Here is a 20,233-nt window from a genome sequence, read left to right on the forward strand (position 1 = left end):
GTATATTGTTTTACAATGCTGTGCGTGTCTCTGAATATTCAATGGACACCAATCCCATGCTATCCAGATGGTCGTTGTCCACCCAATTCAGAATTTCACTGCTTTTATATGTTTAATTCTTCAGTCTTTCTTTTACTCAGTTTCCGTCATTTTGATTTGTTTGGGGCTATGTTCTCATGTTTATTCTGATAACTTCTGCTTGAGGGGAGGATGTCGGAAGACTGGGAGCCTCAAATTCCAGTGCAGCGTCCTATTTAGTCACCTTTACCATGGCAACACTCTTCGATATGTACTGTGTGACACCTGACCCTGTTTCTCAGATTACGTTCCTGACCTGCAATCCATGTGGTTCGTGCATCCCCTTTTGGGGATTTCTGCCCTGTCGGCCTCATTTCCATTTCTCCCATGCCCTGGGGTCATGATTCGACCGCCATGCCAGTGAAGATCATATGAAGCTAGGGAGCTCGCTCCGACCACAGATCTCTATTCACACGCCCTCCCCCACCCCGCGCAGGGGTGGACAAAGGGTAACAGTATCATGGGCCACACTTAAACACATATAGGGGTCATTGTATCATCCTAACTAGACAAGTGCTTTCTCTTTTTGTGTGGAGCTTCAGATTATCGCTGCCATCTTGTGTTGGCTCCAAAGTGCCCCCGCCCTTCCTTTCTTAAAATAAAATAGTCTATTGCATTCTAAAAGAAATCCATTGGTTGATGCTTTGTAGGTATTTGCATTAGCTGAATGTGCCATATGATATAGTAAACATAAGTAAATTGCACACTTTCAGTACGAGATGTGGATTGTACTAAAGTATTGGTATTTGTGGTGCCCCAGTGTGTCTTGGTGTTTTGAGCTGGCATAAGGGTTGTGGGTGTATGAAATGGTACTCAAGCAAGACCTCTGGAATCTGGAAGATACGAGAACGAATGTGAGATAGTGTGAAAATGAACATTTTAGAAATGTCCTGGACCTGATCTGTTGGCAGACGATTGTGGTACAGAGGGAGTGCCTAATTGATTAGTTTTGCAAGTTATAGGAATTCAGTTTGGTCTATATGACAGCTAGGACACATGTATAGATTTACTTTGATGGTTCGAGATGATGAAGAAGTAGTAGGCTCCCCATTGAAGAAAGATCTCTAAGATTCTTGTTGAGCCTGTAAGATGGGAGCTATATGAAAATGGCTGAACTCCTATTATCACTTTTGCATAGATGGTTATTACTTTTTTTTAATGGATTCTATCTGATCTTTCCATTGTAGTTGATGCCCTGTGATCAATGGAGGCTGCAGTGTAATCTAATCTACAGTGTTTTTTATCCTTGCTTTTTTCATGAGGTCGGCATATTTCGTTTTTTGCTCATATTGTAATTTGTGGCAGGTAGGTAGAGGATGAATGTATCTATCAAGTAGTGGTTATTGTATGCTGTTTCATCGAAACATTGTGGCCATTCTTTGGTATTCATTTGATATGACAAAGACCCTTCGACACTTGAATTGATGTCTACCGGGCTTCTTGGAATTCCAACAGTTGATGCTCAAAAATTGTAATCCTTTTTGAAGTGTAGTGTACTGGCGAGACCAAACACATAGTGATAGTTTCTTTGCCAGTTTTCTCAATTGCACTACAGTATTTTCAAAATGATCAAGCAATTTACCCACTGAAATAACTTGGTTAACCCTTGGGATTAGGGGTTCCAGATTTTTCTAAATGGATTTGTTTGACAACAATCCCAATAAAAGCATTTTGCAACAATTCATCACTGTCGGATATGCTGCAGGTATGCAGTTCAGAGTTGAGGTTGAGGTAAAATGCTAGAATGTGGAATATTTGTTTGCATTTCACAGCAAAGTGTTAGTACAATTTTCACCACTATCGGCCTCTGACCACTGCTCCTTTACCTCTTGTCTTCCTTGTCAGCTTTTCCCAATAGCTCTGCCGCCTACCCTAGTTGCCCATCATGGTAAAATTTCCTCAATTTTACATTTTTTTTATATATATATATTCTTTTTTATTGTTGTTTGGTTAACAAGTAACCTTTAACAAACTTACAAAATATTACAATATAAAAAAGAAACCATTCAAGATTATAGTTCAGAATTCAGAGTTAAAATTACAATTCAGAATAAAAGACCATAAAAGAAGAACATGAACAAACAAAAGTTAATCATGGCACATAATAGGTGCTAAAACTTCTTTTAAAAAGTGAGTCAGAAGTCATCCAATTGTTACAACCATGCGAGTTGATGATAATTTTCCACACTCTCTCAATCAGAACCTGGTAATGATTTTGAAGGAGATGTCCAAAGTAAAACATGTGCCTCCCCTCTAGAGCCCTACAAAGGAGTAGAACATATAGCAGGGTTTTCCACCTCATCTGGGGAGGAGCAACATCGGCATAGCCTCAAGGATACCTACATTCATCTAGACAAATTCCCGAATCTTCTGATGTTCTATCTGAGCCCTGGAGAGTATTGCTTTCCTACTAATCATAGTGATCTCAACAGGTGGCCCCTGAGCCAGCCTGTGTATCTCAGTTTTCTGCCTTATTTCCAGTCAGGCTTGTTCTTCTTTTTGCCAGGGCTCCAAGGCCAAGCCTTTTAACTTGGGAAGTTCTTTTAATCTCTTACTCCCATCCCAAAAGATGTATCTGTGTAGTGATTTTCACAGATAACCTGGTAAGCCCCTTAATCATTTTACATACAGTCCCCCTTTCTTGTTTAAATGTGCAGCGCTGCACCATATGATGGATGTTTGCTCTGTCCACAGGGAATCTTGGGTATTTCTGTTATTTTTCCTTTCACTCTTTATAACCCTAATCGTTATTTAATGTGACATTTGTCCTTAAGATTTTGAATTGGGGTGCAGTTTATTTTAACTTGACCTGAGCCAAAATTTATCAGTTACTGTTTTTCAAGTACCAAGCAGGACACTAAGACCGACAGTAAGGAGATATTAATTCAATTGTGACATGTGAATACAGTTAAAAAATGATAAATCACATGAAATGTATAGGTTAATCAGTTAAGAGGTTTTATATTGTATTCATTTATTTTTTTCAAAGGGTCCGAGAGGCTGCAATGACTAGTTTGATGGAGGTCACGCTGCTTTTAGTGCAGAAACAACCAGAACTTATTGAAGCTGACATGTAAGCATTATAGAGTATTTTAATAAGTAGTGTATGCATTGGATACATTAATTGCTGTACTTGTTCATTGTGTTATTTAACAGCTTTGTTTACTTTACACGTTCATGCTCTCCTCCTTATATACACCTCATTTAATGTATCAATTTCAAACAGTTGCAGAAATGGATTTCTAATGATTGTTTTCCAAATGTAATACTTGTCTTAATGTTTGGCACTTTCCTATTTCCAGTTATTAGGAACCTTTTTCCACCTTTCTTGCTGGTTAGATTGTAGCATTCGTAAATGTGATTCAACTGGACCGGTTCTGCTTAGTAACAGCCCTTCAAGCCTGAGCACCACCATAACTGACAAACAGCTTCCGTCTGAGAGATATAGTAGGTCTTGGGGTCCAGATCGTGAAAAATCTTCTCCTTCTTAGATGTTTGAGGCAGAGGGTAGAACACCATGGATTTTCTGAGATGATTGAAACTCAGAAACAACATTGGGAAGAAGGGATGGGTTCACAGTAAAAGTCAAATTCTCTTTGGAGAAGACAAAGTAAGGAAGCTTGACAGAAAGTCCCTGGAACTTACTCACCTGTAATGCAGAAGCAAGTGTATCTGGGCAAAAAATCCCGTTAAGGGTGAGCAACCTCAAATGGCGCAAATGCAAATGCTCAAACTTTGAGAACATTAGAGATGTGATTCAGTTGCTGTTCAGTAGAATGGCATTGCAGAATGCAGTTTGGAAGGGCTCACAGAGGTTATTGACTTCAGGGTATCTGGTGATCCAGTAAAAGCCCAGTCTATTCAAGGACCCTCGAGATGTCAGGGATACAGGGAAAAAACTGTACTTTCCCAGATTATTTCGGGTTACCAGAGGAACTTTTGGAAGATGAGTAGGACAGTGGCCATTTTAAAGCAGGCCAGGATGTTTCCAGTTACAAGAGACAGGTTATAGAGTGAGGAGATATAGGAGAAGGTCATGGGTTCCAAGGCCTTGATAGGGTGCACAGCGGCACAACTGGGTTGGCTTTCTGGTGAATGAACACGAATTCAACAGTTCACATTGGCGAAAAAGAGTAAATTACTAATAGAGGGGCGGAAGGGGAGGAGATAAAGAGATAGGGGGAGAGAGAGATTGGCGAATTTCTGTATGAGATTTGGAGGGCACAGTCATTGGCAGACAGGATGAGCTATAGCAAGAAAGGGGTTTGCGTAGGTAGGAACAAAATGAGAAGATACAGTTTGTGAAGAAGGCAGGGTGATGTTGAGAATGGGTGAGTGGGGCAGGTTTCTCGAAAATTAAGTATATGAAATAGGGGTGTGATGGAAAGTGTGGATGAAGTGAGGGAGGGTGATAGGAACATGATCAGAGAGTAGGGGGTGCAAGGTCAAGTTGGTGGGTAGGGAATAGTTTTGGAAGGTGAAATTCTCCTAAACCGCAATAGGGGCCTTAGTAGTAGTGAGTTGAGGAGATGGCCCAGATCAGAGAAGATGGAGTTGAGTAGTCTAGGTGGCATGCAGATGAGGAGGATAGTGAGGGGAGTGGATGAAAGAAGTTCAGTAGGAGTGTATTTAATATAGAGAGGTTGAAAGTTAGGTGATGGAAGGCGGCAGATGGATTTGCGTTGCTGTTTATTAAAGCAACACCTCTACCAGGTCTCACAGAATGTCTTCATGCTAACCCAACCAGAGCAATAACCCCCAACAATGATGCACATTTTGGCTATAAAGCCCTCGGCTATATTTGCTAAAGCTTCTGGCTGTCCAATGCTGCTTTTCTCTTGCGCATCTCGTATTCCATTTCTTATTCTCAGCATGCTGTGTATTTGTTTTGCATTTTGAAACCAAGCGAGAGGCAGGATGAAGGAATAGGATTAGGATAAAGTTGCCTTTAATGGGAACTGTTATTCTTATCCATAACTCTGTTTTGTTCATCAGCCTCCAGCCACCCCACCGCCCCCCACTGCCATTGCATCATGCATGTCTCATTGAGTAAATACAAGGGAATCTGCCAGGGTACATGTCTACCACAGCCCAGGAGCAGGCTATGCTCAATAAATGCATACAACCACATGCGTGGTGAGGCTTTGCATAGCCTTAGTCAAACAACTACTTGAAGTAATATAGATTCCCCATACGTAATAGTCCAATGGAGTACTAATCCTCTTTAAAACAGTGAGGCAAGCTCAAACTTTACTAAAACGTTCAGTAACAAAATAAATCCACAGAAAAACGATACTTCTCAAGTAGTTTAATATTTATTAAATCAATTTAGATCAGATAATTCTGTTGTCCAATCCAAGACCTGCTGTCCCTTGAAACCTCATATCCTGTCCATGTTGCTGTCTTTTTCTTTGGTGCGCCTCATCCCAGGACTAGGAATCTCCTGATCAGCCATCCATGAACGTCCAGCTTTGAAGAGCAATAGACAACTATTTCCAACAATGCATAAAGCAATGGCAACACACAGGTGAGCAAAGGCCCATGAACAGCCAGCTGCACACCTGATACACCCCATTTGACCTCATACAGCCTTTGGCTCAAACTCTGGAAAGAGTACAGTACACTGTTGCCTCCGGTGTGGGACAAGGCACTATACAATCTTGATAGCAGAACAGAAGAAATGGCATGCATGAACAATATATTAGTTTATCTTGCTTTTGGTGGGATAATCCTCACATCTATGTCCTTAATAGAACTGGTACTACTGTGTACTTTTACATATGGGTATCTATATTTTATAGCAGAACACTGGAGCAAGTGAAATGCTTTTCAAAGTTTACTCGTCACCAACAAAGCCACTTCATCAATCAGCTTTTTTACAAATGTCTCTTTATTGTAAGTTTAATGGAATACAATAAACAACTTTCATGAGGCGGTTAGAATAACAGAAAGTCAGCACTTCGTGCCTCCCTGCCCCGCCTTCCACATAACATCCCCAACTGTATTCCCCCCCCCTTAACAATTCCACCCTTCCAGCCCCTTGGTACTAATTTCTCGCTGCTATAGCCACATCTTTAGTCCCTTTGGTAACAAACAAGAAAACAAAGTAAACTTTTAGCATTGGAACCTGGCCTCCACACAGGCGTACTGTCCGTATTTGTCCGACATTGGTCCATGCCCTACCCGCATTAATTTCCTGCTCAGGGTCAAGGCACTCCCCTTCTCATAGCCCAGCGTTGGTCACTGCTGGGATTGCCCAGGCCTCACATGTTTATCAATACATTCTCCCCATTCCATTTCATGAGGGCCTGCCTAACCGTGGAGCACTGCTGTTATTCTCTCCATAGTGTATACATTCATTGCCACATTTGGTCCATTCCTTCCTGCATCGGAGGAGAGCACTTTTCCACTTCATAGTTAAACAAGCTCTTACCGTTAGGAGCAGGGAAGAGGCCATTTTAGGCAGCCTGACGTAATCTCACTCCTCCCCCTCCAGACCAAACAGGACCAGCATTGGCGATTTAGCCCGGGCAATCCCATCAATCTCCTTTATCCAACCTAGTACTTCATCCCAATAGAATTGCACATATGCCAGTAATCGACCCTAACCCTGCATCCTTGCCAACATAGAGGGCTGGTATTCTGAAACATTTTGGAGAGTCTAACCGGGTCATAGTGCCACATGTGAAGGAGCTTGATGACATGCAACTTGTATTGACTGGAGGTTGAAGTCTTTGAAACTCCCCTACATAGTCTGTCCCACAGTACTGAATCTATGTCAACCTCCATGTTTTGCTCCCACTTACCTCTAAGATTTTTCCGTGGACCGATTTCCCGATCCCACCAGAGCCCCATACATTGCTGAGATTAGTCCCTTCATTTCGGTGCCTTTGTCTAATATTTTTTCGAAGGGGTGAGGTCTCTCTGTATCTGTTCCCTCCATCGATCACCTGTTAGAGCCCCCTTCAATTGAAGGTACGAGAAAATGAGGGTTTACCAATGCCCAGGGCCTCCTCCAGTTCGAGCATATTGATGAAACTACCCTCCCTCCAGAGCTGGCCATTCCGCTCCAGTCCCGCCTCGAACCATTTATGGAAGCGTTCGGGGACTACTATAGCCTCCCTAGCTCCCGGCACCCAGATATGACCTAGTGAATAGGGCCACATTGTAACACCTCTCATGTCTGCGCCTTGTCGCCAAATGTCCCATATAGTTCCCACAATAGTATGCTTCTGAATCCTGCGAGGAAGCTTACTTCTCAGTACACATAGCCATTCCCCGACTGTGGTTGGGTGCAACTGAAAGTTAGCCAACGAAATGCATGGAAGATCCCTTTGAGCCCTAAAATGAGGTATAAGAACCCTAAGCTGGGCAGCTTTATAATAGAGTTTAATGTCAGGTAGTTCTAATCCCCCTTTTTCTTTGGGCAGGACCAGTACTTCCCTAGAAATCCTAGATCTCTTCCCCTGCCAGAGAAACTTGGATAGGGAGCACCTTATTTCCCTGAAGAATGAGTCTGGTATCCGAATGGGGAGCATCTGAAACAAATACAGGATCCACGGAAGAACAACCATTTTAACAGCATTGATGCACCCCAACCATGATATTGTTAATTTGCTCCATTTTTCCAGATCAGTCTTAATTTTGGCCATCAAGGAGGTGATGTTTGCCTCGAATAAGTCCCCTACGCCCCTATGTACATTAATTCCCAGGTATTTTAGCATTCCCAGGTTGACCTGCAAACCCAGGGATCCGAATGTCCCAGCTTCCCCATCCATCTTCCTATCCAAAGGAAAGAAAACCGATTTCACCCTATCAATTTTAAATCCTGCCAAGGAGCCGTATTGCTCAATCAATTGGATCGCATCTGGTATGGTGGACAGGGTATTCCTTATGTGTAGGAGTCTATAATCCGCATAAAGGGCAACTTTATAAATCTGTTCTCCCACCGGGAATCCCTGTATGCGGGGGTCTGCTCTAATCTTCTGGGCGAGAGGTTCAACAGAGAGGGCAAATGCAGTACCCCTTCCCAAACCAAACCACCGGGGGTACCCCCCATTTACCGCCACATATGCTTTGCGGGAGTACAACACTGCCAGAACTCCCCTGAGAAACCTTTCTGCAGTACTGCATTTAATGAGCACTGCTCTGAGGAACCCCGACTCCACCCTATCAAATGCCTTTTAAGAGTCTACCGAAAAGGATGGAGGGGTCCCCCGAGAGCCCCTGGGCTTCATGTATGAAGTGTACAGTTTTTCCTCTTTGTGTCGGCCCCCTGACATTCCTTAATGAAACCCACTTGGTCTGGGTGAATCAGTCTTGGCATATACCCCTCTAACCTGGTTGCTAACACCAGGGTGTAGATTGTGGCATCTGTGTTTAGAAGGGAAATGGGGCAATACGAGCCACACGTCCGGGGTTCCCTCCCCTCCTTATGTATTACCGAGAGGGAAGCATGTCCTCGTCCTAACAGACAACACAGTGACATGCACTCTCGCCCACTCTGCACAGAGGCACTTCAGCTATGGTTCTCGTTGAGAGATAACCAGATCTCGGTCTCGGTAGTTCATCTGGCGGTAACAGAAAACACCTTGGCGGATGCTCTGAGCAGGCACAGCACAGTCTCACACGAGTGGGAAGTTTGCCCGGAAGTCCTAGAGGAGGTCTTCACTCTCTATGGTACCCCTGCAGTGGATCTGTTCACCACGGAGGCCAACAGGAGGTAATTCCCAGCGAACGGTGCACTTGGGAACGCGGTTCTGGTGGATTGGACCTTTCCTCTCCACTACGCCTTCCCTCCGATTCCTGTAATTCCTTGGGTTCTCAGGAGGTTGAAGAGATTTCGAGCATTCATGATCCTGATCGCCTCGTATTGGGCGAGGAGAACATGATACTCTGACCTCCTGGATCTGACCATCTGTCCGCCTCACCGGTTGCTTCGGTGTCCGGACCGCCTCACCCAATCGGAAGGTCGGGTGCTCCACACAACTCCAGACTCCCTCAACCTAAATGAGGGGCTCTTGAGAGGATGAGGTATGACTGGGACCTCTCAGAGGATGGGCTTGAGGTATTGCTGGTTGCATGCAGATCCTCTACTACTCTGAATGCGTGCAGGTGGAGAAGATTTGAAGCATGGTGCAGGGAACGAGAGATTGACCCGATCTCTTGCTCCACCACCGCAGTAATGGAGTTCCTTCTGTCACTGGCCTCTTCAGGCCTTCAGGTTGCCACAGTCAAAGAGTATTTGGTTTTGTCTGTGTTTAAGAGATCCACAGACCAAGGTTCATTTTTCACCATTCCAGTCATGGCCCAGTTACTGAAGGGCCTTCTCAACAAGTTTCTGCCAACCCCCTTTGTTGTCCCAGATTGGGATCCTAATCTGGTTTTGACCTTTTTGATGGCAGCTCCATTTGAGCCTATGCATTCATGCTCTTTGCGGCTGTTGTCCCTTAAAACGGCTTTTTTGGTCGCAATCACATCTGCCAGGGGGGTAAGCCAACTGCAAGCCTTGTGCTGCAAAGCTCCATTCCTGAAGTTCTTTTGTGAGAAAGTTTCTCTTAAAGTCAGTTTTCTTTAACACAATATCGACAGAACTAGTTATTAGCCGGTCAAGTGGCACAGCGAGTAGAGCGCTCGCTTTGACATCCGTGCAAGGGCCTGCCAACGCAGGTTCGAATCCCGGCAGGGCCAAACTCAGCCTTTCATCCTTCCGAGGTCGATAAATGAGCACCACACACCGTGGGTAATAATAAGCAGCGCTCAGATACCTGAGGGTTTGCAGCGCTATATAAATGCGAAATTATTATTATTTATTATTATTATTACAAAGTTATTCCTACTGGTCTAAGTCCCTATGTCTACAAAAATATCCCTGTAAGAAGCATCTGGCTGTCACTCAGTGTGGGTGTGATTGTCCCTAGAAAGCGCTGGTGCAACGCTTTGCACTATGTGAAATGTCGTCAGGCCGAGTACGATAGTTAATTTCACATCCTTACTGCTCATGGCCTGTAAGAATGGCGTATTTTCCCTTGTTCCTTCCCTTGCTTTGAAGCGCTTTGAAACACATTGTGTATAGGCGTTATATAAATAAACTATCATATCGTATCTCCCGACGGAAAACCCCACGGCAGTGCCCCAGACGCGCATTGAGTACAGACAACACGCTGAAAGAAAGGACCCCCCCCCCCCAAGAGCCATAAGCTGACCACCAGCAACATCTGCCACATTGCGGCGCACGTATCTACAATCTACATCGTACTACAACTAAGACACTCGCGCATCAGAGGCAAACCATAAGAAGACGGGTACCAATACTAAGGGGAAAGCCTACGTCTGACTCCAATGACTCTGCAGAAGACCCTAGCAGACACGGATCCACAAACAAGGCTTCCCCCTCATTCCACATCACCCTCAAGCTCCTGCCGGGCAAAGGGTACTCCAGTAATATTGGTTACCACAGGCGACAACACGCAAGGAAGCGGGTAAGAGTCAAGACCACATCAGACCACTGGAGAAATTGGACAGAGAAGAGAAAGGAGCGAAGAAACTCCCCCCCCTCCCACTATACAACACAGCAAAGACAAAAAGTAGAGGAGTGGGCTACTTAGCCATATAGAACCAACGCTCACAGTGGAGAAAGCGAGGTGGGACCCTATCAAAGCCCCATGGCATATCGAAACAACATACAACTTGATTAACAGCACAGGAAGCAGGAGCAAAAATAGCACCACAGCAGTAGCATTGATGTCAAAATCCAGACTCAAAACCACAACCCCAGCTCATTCCTCCCCCCAAGGGAAACAGGCAAAAAAATCTGAAACCGCTGTGTAGCGCGAACGACACAGCGACAACGCGACGGGGGGAGACCACTCGAGAAACTCTCACCCAGGAACAGCAGAAAAAGGGGGAGAACACCATGACCAAAGCGGACATGCAAAACTGTTTTAAAGAATTCCAGAACCAATTCAAAATGCTAAAGGAAGACATGAAACAATCTTTGCAGAAGGTAAAGATAGACATTGCGAAACTGGAAGAGAGAACGGACACGCTGGAAAAAGTACTGCAACAAATAGAGGACAAATAGAGGACGACACCCAAAAATCAGACATGGTGCTGGAGCAGCTATCTTGCCTTTCCAACAACCTCGAACTCCAATGCGAAGACTTGGAAAATAGATCGAGAAGATCCAACATTAGAATTAAAAACCTATTGGAATCAGTTGAAGACAAAGACCTGACCGAAGCGGTCCTCCAACTCTTTGCGGAAGTCATAGCAGAAGACATGGAAGCCCGAGTCCAGGTCGACAGGCTGCACCAAGTAGGACCAAGAAGACCAGCCGAACCAGTTGCATGACCAAGGGACGTACTGGCAGCTATATCGTCATACACTCAAAAAGAGAAAATCCTACGAAAGGCAAGAACAGCAGGCCCGGTGAGAATAAATGGACATGAAGTGCAACTATATCAGGACCTTGCCCATTCCACGCTCCTAAAGAGGAGAAAAATGGGCCCAGTAGTCCAACACTTAACGACCAACCAAGTGAGATACAAATGGACGTTCCAGTTCGGACTCCTCTTCACATGGGAAGGGAGGCATCATAGGATCACAACATGCGAGGAAGGGGAACAAATCTTATGCTTGCACCAGGATGATGGAGACAGCCAGGAACAAGCACAAGGATGAGCAAAAGCCTGCGGCAAACTGGAGGGCTAGAAACCAGTAGCGAGAAGAAATCGAGGAGGAAGGAAAAGATAAAGACAACTCATATTCCGATACTTTACAATTAAGAACATAAGAACATGGAGTGCACCAAATCATGTCAATGGGATGGGGACCCACCCGGAATCACACAATCCGAGGCCCAAGGGGAGAAGAAGGGAGGGCGATGTTGGAATTTCAAGTGGGGTTTGGGATCCCCCACAAACTGAACCTGCGGGTGATCGGGGGCCAGGCGCAAGGGACCTTTCGTCTGTGCGCTCCTGGTAACCTAGCCCCCCCTATCGGGGAACATGAAGTTGGGGTCGGGAGGGGGGACGGGTGTGACAAGGGGGGTGGTCAAAACGGAAAGGGTGGAGGGAACTGAGCCGGGCAAAAAAGAGAACCAGTCGGAGTGAAACCACAGGAGCGCAAGAACTGAATTAGTGGAATATGGATAGCGGAAGCTTAAAACCGATGGAAATCCTGACACACAAGGTCTGGGGGATGAATACTCCAGTTAAGAGAAAGAAACTAGAGCGTCAGGCCTGGAGATTGCATGCAGAAATCATCATATACCAAGAAATTCACATAAAGAAGACAGACAAGGCACAGGTTAAAATTAGAGGGGCATCACAAACGTGCCAAGCAAACGTGGAGGAAGAGAGAGCGGGAATCCTAATAGCCATACAAGACAGACTAAACGCACACGTGCAGAATGTTCTGGCAGACAAGGAGGGGCGCTACCTTTTTCTTAACATAAATATAGGAGGCAAGCAACTGACATTAGCATTCAGAAACTCTAGCTCTCCAGGATATGTGGCGTGCCACAAAAGGGGAAACACAGGGCTTCACACACTTCTCACACATATATAATTCCCAATCTAGAATTGACTACGTCTAGGCATCCACTGACCTAGTGGGGAAAGTGATTAATATGGAAATAGGACAAATAACCCTCTCGGATAGAGTTCTGTATTTTGGGGTCGTACTCACTTTTCAGGCACATCTCCAATTTATCATCCCTTTTGGTATTGATGTTTCCATATTTGACTGTGTCTCAAAAAATAGTTTTAAACTCACTTTTCTGAGTAGCCTATGCAAACAGACTTTCTCTTCAAAGAGCGATGTGTGACAGGTGGGCACAAAAGAAAGTCCCTGATTGAGGATATCCAGTTGGCCAATAGTGAGATTTTTACTCGAGATGTTTATGACAAGGTTTTCACTTATTTGTTCTTTCTGTTAGGAGGTTTTCTTCCCACTCCTTGTTTTTCTCTGAGGCCTAAAAAAACACCTGTGCCTGTGACGAGAGTACTATCTGATCTCAGTAGGATTAATTACCAAAGGACTACCCCCCTAAACATGAAATACTGCGAATTTGAACATGTTTAAACCCTGGCAAAGGATGAAGAACTCACTATCAAACCTGCTGATAAGGGAGGAGCCATCAATGTCATGGACATCACCTACTACACCAACAGATGCTGCCTTCAACTTCTCAATGATGAATCCACGTACATCAGACTTGACTGCAATCCCCTTAACGAGATCAAGGTCTTGTTTGAGAACACCATGGAAAAAGCCCTTGAAAATGAATGGATCAGGATGAGACCTATCAATTTCTGCTCAACAGGCATCCAATAACCCCGTTTTCTACGGCCTTCTCAAGATACACAAGGACCGCACCAACCCCCCACTATGACCAATAGCAGCAGGAACGGAGAGGGTCTTCGACTCGCTAGCAATCTATGTGGACAAATGATGACAACCCCTGATCCAGAAAATACCAACATACATGAAGGATACGACTGACTTCCTGAATTGCCTTAAGGAAAAATCAGCTCTCAGCTCAACATGCACTTTATTCAGTCTGGACGTATGTAGCATATATACGTCAATACCCCATGAGGAAGGACTAGAGGCTATTCAGTGGCCCGTACTCAATTCACAGGAACTGAGAGGTAACCCACAATTTGTCCTTGAACTGCTTAACATCATATTATATAATAACTATTTTCGCTTTCAGGGAAAATACTAAGTACAGGCATCTGGCACGTCCATGGGGTCCGCAATGGCCCCAGCATATGCAAATGCCTTTATGTATACATTTCAACAGCAGTTTGTACTTGACCACCCTGTATGGTCTCTGAACACACTTGTATGGAAAAGGTTCATATATGACATTTTCGGCGTCTGGTGAGATATGATATGATATGGCATTTATAGCGCGCCTACACACAAGTGTTTCACGGCGCGATGTGGACCCAAGGAAGAACTGACAACATTCCTTACCTTTCTTAATACTGTCCACCCCAGAATCAAATTCACCATGGAGACTGGATCACCATCACTCCACTTCCTGGATGTAAGCCTTGAGATTAAGGATGGGAACATTGTTACAACTATTTACCATAAACCTACCAACGCTAACAACTTACTCCATTACACCAGCTTTCACCCAAGAGCGATGCTCAAGAGTCTACCATAAAGCCAAATCTTAAGACTTAAGAGGATAATCTCTGACCCAGCTGGTCTTGACATGGAATGTTCAACACTAGTGGAGAAATTTAAGACAAGAGGGTATGCAGAAGAGGTCCTTAATGAAGCCAAGTCGAGATCCACAGAAGTGACTAAAGAACAGTTACTGACCCCTAAAGACAAAAGCAAGGATATGCCCCTCCTGTTTATCTCGAAGTTCTCTAGGCAGAGTTTCCAAATCAGCAAAACCATCAAGAAACATTGGAACATCCTTTGCAACGACCCTATTCTACTCAAAGTATTCCCTAAAGTTCCCATGATGGGCCTTCAAGAGAGGGAGGAATTGATAGACAAACTTGTGAGAGTGGAGAAACCACCGAAAGAAAAACAGCTCCTAAGAACCAAGAAGAAGGGCACTTTTCCATGCCTCAGTTGCACTCATTGCAACAATGTCATTAAATGGGATACAATCTCCCAACTGAGGGATTTTTCAACTTGTCTCACCCAAGAGGTGATCTACGCCATCAAATGCCCATGTGGGAAACTTTACACCTGTTAGACCTGTCAAAGAAAGATGGACGGAGCACAAATCAAACATAAGGTGCAACAATGTTAAATCACCAGTGGCAAGACACTTTGCAGAGGAACATCATACAATAGCTCAATTGAAATTTCAAGTGTTGGAAGTGGTTAAGCGTCCGCTTAGGCGGGGCAATTACAATTCTCTCCTCTCACAAAGGGAGATGTACTGGATCCACCTTTTGGATACAGTTCAACAAAGAGGCTTGAATGAGGAATGTTCACTGAACTGCTTTTTATAAGAAGTGGGCCCACCATTACACCTGCTAAGATACTTTACACATATAGTGTATGAAATATATCTTTTGGCTACTCATCACCACCACACTGATTTGGATTCTTTCTAATTAAGGTAGCTGTGGCCTACTAAATGCTATGGTGTGAATACAATCTAACTTGAGAATGATAATGGGGGCTTCTTTCTTTGAATCCTTCAACTGAATATGTCTAATTTTGGACTGCGACTTGATTTACTGCATTTATCCTCCTATCTGTGATATGTGCAATTCAGAAGAATATCGTTTCTGTAATTGAATGAATCTTATCAAATGTGATATAAGTTGTTCTTGAACATTTATGTAAGACAAAGAACATTTCTCTCTAATACTTTGTGATTTTGTGAAATGTATTCGTACTTTGCTGTATATCCCTGTTATAAGGAACAATGAACATACATTGTGACCCATGTGACAAGAGGAGTACGGGACTCCATGATATGGGCCAGAATCATGACTATCAATTGGAATCACTCAAATAATGTTAGATATTCTGATATGAAACACGTGAGCCAGCTGGGTGTTGACCCGCTACTTGTGCAGTAAACTGACTCGATATCAATAACCTGATTGTCCCATTTTCCATGATCGTTCGTGTGAGTATGCCTCCCTTCTAGAATTCTTTGGAATAGGTTATTATTAAATGGATAGTATTCCATTATGACTTAGTTTGTAGCAAGTAAGGACATGGATGTGTGTCCCATTATTCTGAGTGAAATAATCCCATTTATTTGCCTATTTTTGATACTGAGGTCATGGCCTGTTCCTTAAGCAATATCCTGAGCTATTTTTTCTGTAAGCGAAAGAAGAGATCTATATTGTCCATACCCGAACCACAAGAGCACGCCCCTGTGGGGACCTCCACTCCAAGATGGACGCTGAATTGGATACACTCCAAGTAGTCCGCTCTAACAAGATTGATGCTCTGCAGACTTTAAACTTAAGCGACATGGCGCGTGCCACGAGACAACAGTTATGATTGTTGCCATGGTTACCGACACCAGCACTCTCGCTATTACATTGTTGAACAGCGGTCGATATATTCGGACTGGTAAGAAATATTATTGTTGTCAAGGGATCGCCTGTAGCCCAGAACTTATAAGCCTGCATTTGTTGCAGGGCAACCAGCCTATGTTTATTCCTTGATTCCTTGTTACTTGAACGCGCAGCGTTACGAATACCTAGTGAAACAGCCTCTCCTTTTACACTGTGCCAACTTCAAGCGGGGAGAAGCGCAAGATGGTTAAGTGATATTAGTGAAGTGAATTTGAAAACAACGTTGCTCCTTCAGGTAGAACAGATGGTTAAGAAATAGGTCCATGTACTCTTTCTAGCAATTATAATTCTTTCCAGTTTTACTGAACTTTAAACGACCCGCATCGTGAGTTGCAGAGCCGTATCTGGAACTGAGTCCTCCAGGAGTGCCACTTACTTTTGTTGAGTTCTTCAAGTATTCACACCACTGTTGATGGAGAGTGTTTCTACATTCTTAAGTGGCCGATATCTACTGCCCGTACCGCCATTATTGAACATGCACCATAGTAGTGACTAAGATTAGCAGCTGCCCCTCAAATTGCAGAGTACAGGTGACCCTGAAACCACGCAGCGTCCGACTAATTGTGAGGTGTCCTCTGCCCTTAGGAACACGTTGTCAGCAAGTTTGAATATATAGAGAATGAAGATGTATGATGACCTATTTTCATCCATGGAGAGCACATGAGCCCCGGAAGAAGAGGCACAGACCTCAAAAGGTGTCAGACAAAGATACCGGATATGCAGATTGTTTTTGCTGAAAACTTTCTACGTATTTTTTATATAAAACTTGGATTATTATATTTTGTTGGATCCATTTACTGAATAAGTACATATAGAAAGAGTTTATCCTTTAACTGTCTTCGACAGTACTATATAGTGTGCAGGGGACGGGAGGATTCGACCTTTGGATCCTCTTTTCTTTTATGTCCACAGTCAGTGCCACCAACCAAAGTCTGACGGCTTGCATACCCCCTGAGTACCAGGATTTAGCAGACATCTTTGACAAAGGATTGTCTGAATAACTACCACCACACCGGGATTATGACTGTCCGATAGATCTGGTACCCGGGGCCTCCATTCCCCATGGTCGCATTTACCCCCTCATACACAAGGAGGACGACTTCCTCAAGGACTACGTAGAGAAAGCCTTACGTCTGGGCCACATATGCCCATTCCAGTCCCTGGCCGCTTCTCCCATCTTCTTTGTGCCCAAGAAGGAGGGGGAATTGCGGTTGTGTGTGGATTACAGAGCGTTGAACGCAGTCACGGTTAAAGCCCAATATCTGTTGCCTCTGATCTCAAAACTATTAGACCAGTTGAGGACTTCGTCTGTGTTTGTTCGGTCTCCTCTACTTTGTTCCCAAAAGCATCAACGGCTTGCCCTATGTACATGAACTTCTGTACATTCCTGACATAAAAACATGGCTGTCTGCGCTCAAGTGGTCCATTGCCGCCAGACTTGGTGCACATCCGGGCCAACAAAAGACCTTGGAACTACTGCACAGATGGTGCTGGTAGCCCCATATGAAAAGGGATGTTGCAGATTACCTATCAAAATGTTCTGTATGCACACAGTGCAAAACTATCCCGGGGGAAACCAATGGGATTATTACAAGCAATGCCAGTACCACATAAGCCTTAGTTTATGGTCTCTGGAAATCGTAGTGGATATGCCACCGGTACAAGGGATGACCACCATTTTGGTGGTGGTTGATGTTTTCACTAATACGGCGTGTTTTATCCCCTGTCGGGGCTTACCCCCCCATCTCTGAATTGGCTACTTTGTTCTTTGCCCATGTTGTCTGACTCTTTGGCCTGCTCTCTGTCCTTATCACAGACCGGGGATCACTGTTAACATCGCGGTTTGGCTGGCTCTGACCGGGTCTTTGGGAATTGATGCACGTTTCTCTTTATCATATCATCTTCAAACTAATGTCCATACCGAGAGAACTAATGCCACTATGGAACAGGACCTACGCTGCCTTTGTTTTCAGTACCAGTCAGACTGGTTTTTGGTGCTATGTGCTGCCGAGTTCGCTTATAACAACTCTTGGCATTCCTCTGTAGGTTTCTCCCCTTTCTTTGCCCTGTATGGTCAGCATCCACAAATCCTGCCTCATGTCTTGTCCAATCCAGTGCACGTTCCGGCTGCCAATGCTGTGGTTTGTTCATTATCAGCCATTCGTACAGCCATTGAACAACACCTACGAAAGGCCCAAGTATCCACTAAGCGGCAGGCCAACAAGCATCAGTGTCCTGCACCTGATTTTCATTCCAGGGATAAGGTCTGGTTGTGCACCAAATACTTATGCATCCATGGGAAACGCAAGCTTCTCCCACGGTATGTCGGTCCATATCTCATCGACAAACGCATCAACCCTGTTGCTTTCTGCCTTGTGGTTCCCTCGAATTGGCATGTTCATCCTGTTTTCCATGTGGCCTTACTGAAGTCATATTTAGCCGGCTAGTAAGCAGGACGAGGAGTATGAGATACAAGATATTCTAGACACCCGTGTCATGAGGGGTATCCGCTACTACCTGATAGAATGGAAGGGGTATGGTCCAGAGACGCGAACCTGGGAACATGTGCGCATATCCATGCCCCTCTGCTTTTGTGCGCATTTCGTACCTCCTATATGCGTGCCTCTCAGAGGCAGGTCCTTTGAGGGAGGGGTACTGTCACAGTTCACCCGCTCCCAAAGGTCTCCTACTCCTTTCAGGCCAGACAAAACCAATGGTGGCGACTTGGGGCAGCACACACCGTTTCAATCTCCACAGACTACGTTTCCCAGCAAGCCTGGGACTCTGCGCACATTACATGTCACATGTTCTGCTTTCCAACGCAACCCGGAAAATGCTTGTACTTAAGCGTTTAGAACTTTCCGAGCAGCGCTCCTTAAACGTTGCGTTCTTCCCGGCAAGCAGCTATTCTTGTATCCTGTTCTTCTTGTCTTTCTGCCGTTTTCCAGACCCTTTTGCTCTCGTTTTTGGACTCTGACTTTGCCTTGCCCATGTCTATTTCTGGCGATCGATCCCTTTTGACGGATCTCCTGGCTCCCCCTGAACTCAGCTTCAATTTCCGGGACTGCTCTTTCTTAATCCCTGTGGGCTGTGACTCCTCAGATTCTTCTACTGGTTTATCTGCCGATTCTGGTTTCTTCGGCCCAAATTGCTTTGGTTTTCTTTATTTATCACTTCTGAACTGAACTTGGTACTACTTGAATTTCCTTGGTTTTGCTTGGTTTTGCTTTTGAACATTTCCTTGTTTTTCTGATCATCGGCTCAGAGACTCTCATTCAGATCTTCTTGCATACTGGAACTGGAAAAACTGCCCTGCCCCTAGATTACACCCTCGTGCGATACGGATCATGTATCGTTTGCAAAGATTGGTCATTACCAAACTAATGTGAAAACATACCTTCCCCTTTTTGTCCATAATAACAAGTACTCTATCCCAGACGACATCATCTCAGTTGATTGTTTCGTTGGACTCTGAATAATTTTCCAAATTTAGAATACCCATCCATCTAGAATTAGTACCAGATGGGATTTCTTCACTACTAGACGTTTACATTGTTTGTCTGTTGTTTTTCTCTTGCTTTATTTGCTTTTTGATTAACTGCTGTTACTGACATTTTGAGGTTTACCTATGTACCTTAACACTTGCATTATGACTAATAGCTTTTTTAACTGTTTGGATGTTTCTTTCAACTGCATAGTAATGGCCTATCTGTCTATATGTATAAAACTGATGTCACACAATTCTGAGACCAACGTTCAGCTTTGATGTGGGTCCTTATGTATATGCATACTGTCTTTTTCCCTTATTTGTAAAGCTAAATGATATGTATTACCTTAATTGTCTTTATATCATTTTATTTTACTTTATAACATGTAATTAAATTCATGTATCTTTTTTGATACCGATGAGACCATAAATAGGATTGTGATTTATTCCAAACTGTTTTTTGTACTTGATTGCATGTGAGCACTTGAAGAATACTCTCATGTTGGGTTTCTGGTGATTTTTTAGAACAGCGATCTAGCTTGATTAAAATACTATAACATACATTATTAAAGGTATGTTCTAATTT

At 44.1% G+C, this 20,233-nt stretch overlaps 1 protein-coding gene across 4 annotated transcripts in view; it reads left to right on the top strand.

The window, feature by feature from the left end:
* Positions 1-20,233, top strand: part of TBCD (tubulin folding cofactor D) — a 2,839,019-nt gene that overhangs the window by 2,647,933 nt on the left and 170,853 nt on the right. For all 4 annotated transcript variants that reach the window (XM_069654539.1, XM_069654542.1, XM_069654540.1 and 1 more), the window contains exon 32: positions 3,068-3,151. In XM_069654539.1, coding sequence (XP_069510640.1) covers positions 3,068-3,151 — 84 coding nt within the window. The remainder of the gene's footprint in view (positions 1-3,067; positions 3,152-20,233) is intronic.

The sequence above is a fragment of the Ambystoma mexicanum genome, chromosome 3q (genome assembly GCF_040938575.1).
Source record: "Ambystoma mexicanum isolate Mex_15411 chromosome 3q, UKY_AmexF1_1, whole genome shotgun sequence".
NCBI classification, from domain to species: domain Eukaryota; kingdom Metazoa; phylum Chordata; class Amphibia; order Caudata; family Ambystomatidae; genus Ambystoma; species Ambystoma mexicanum.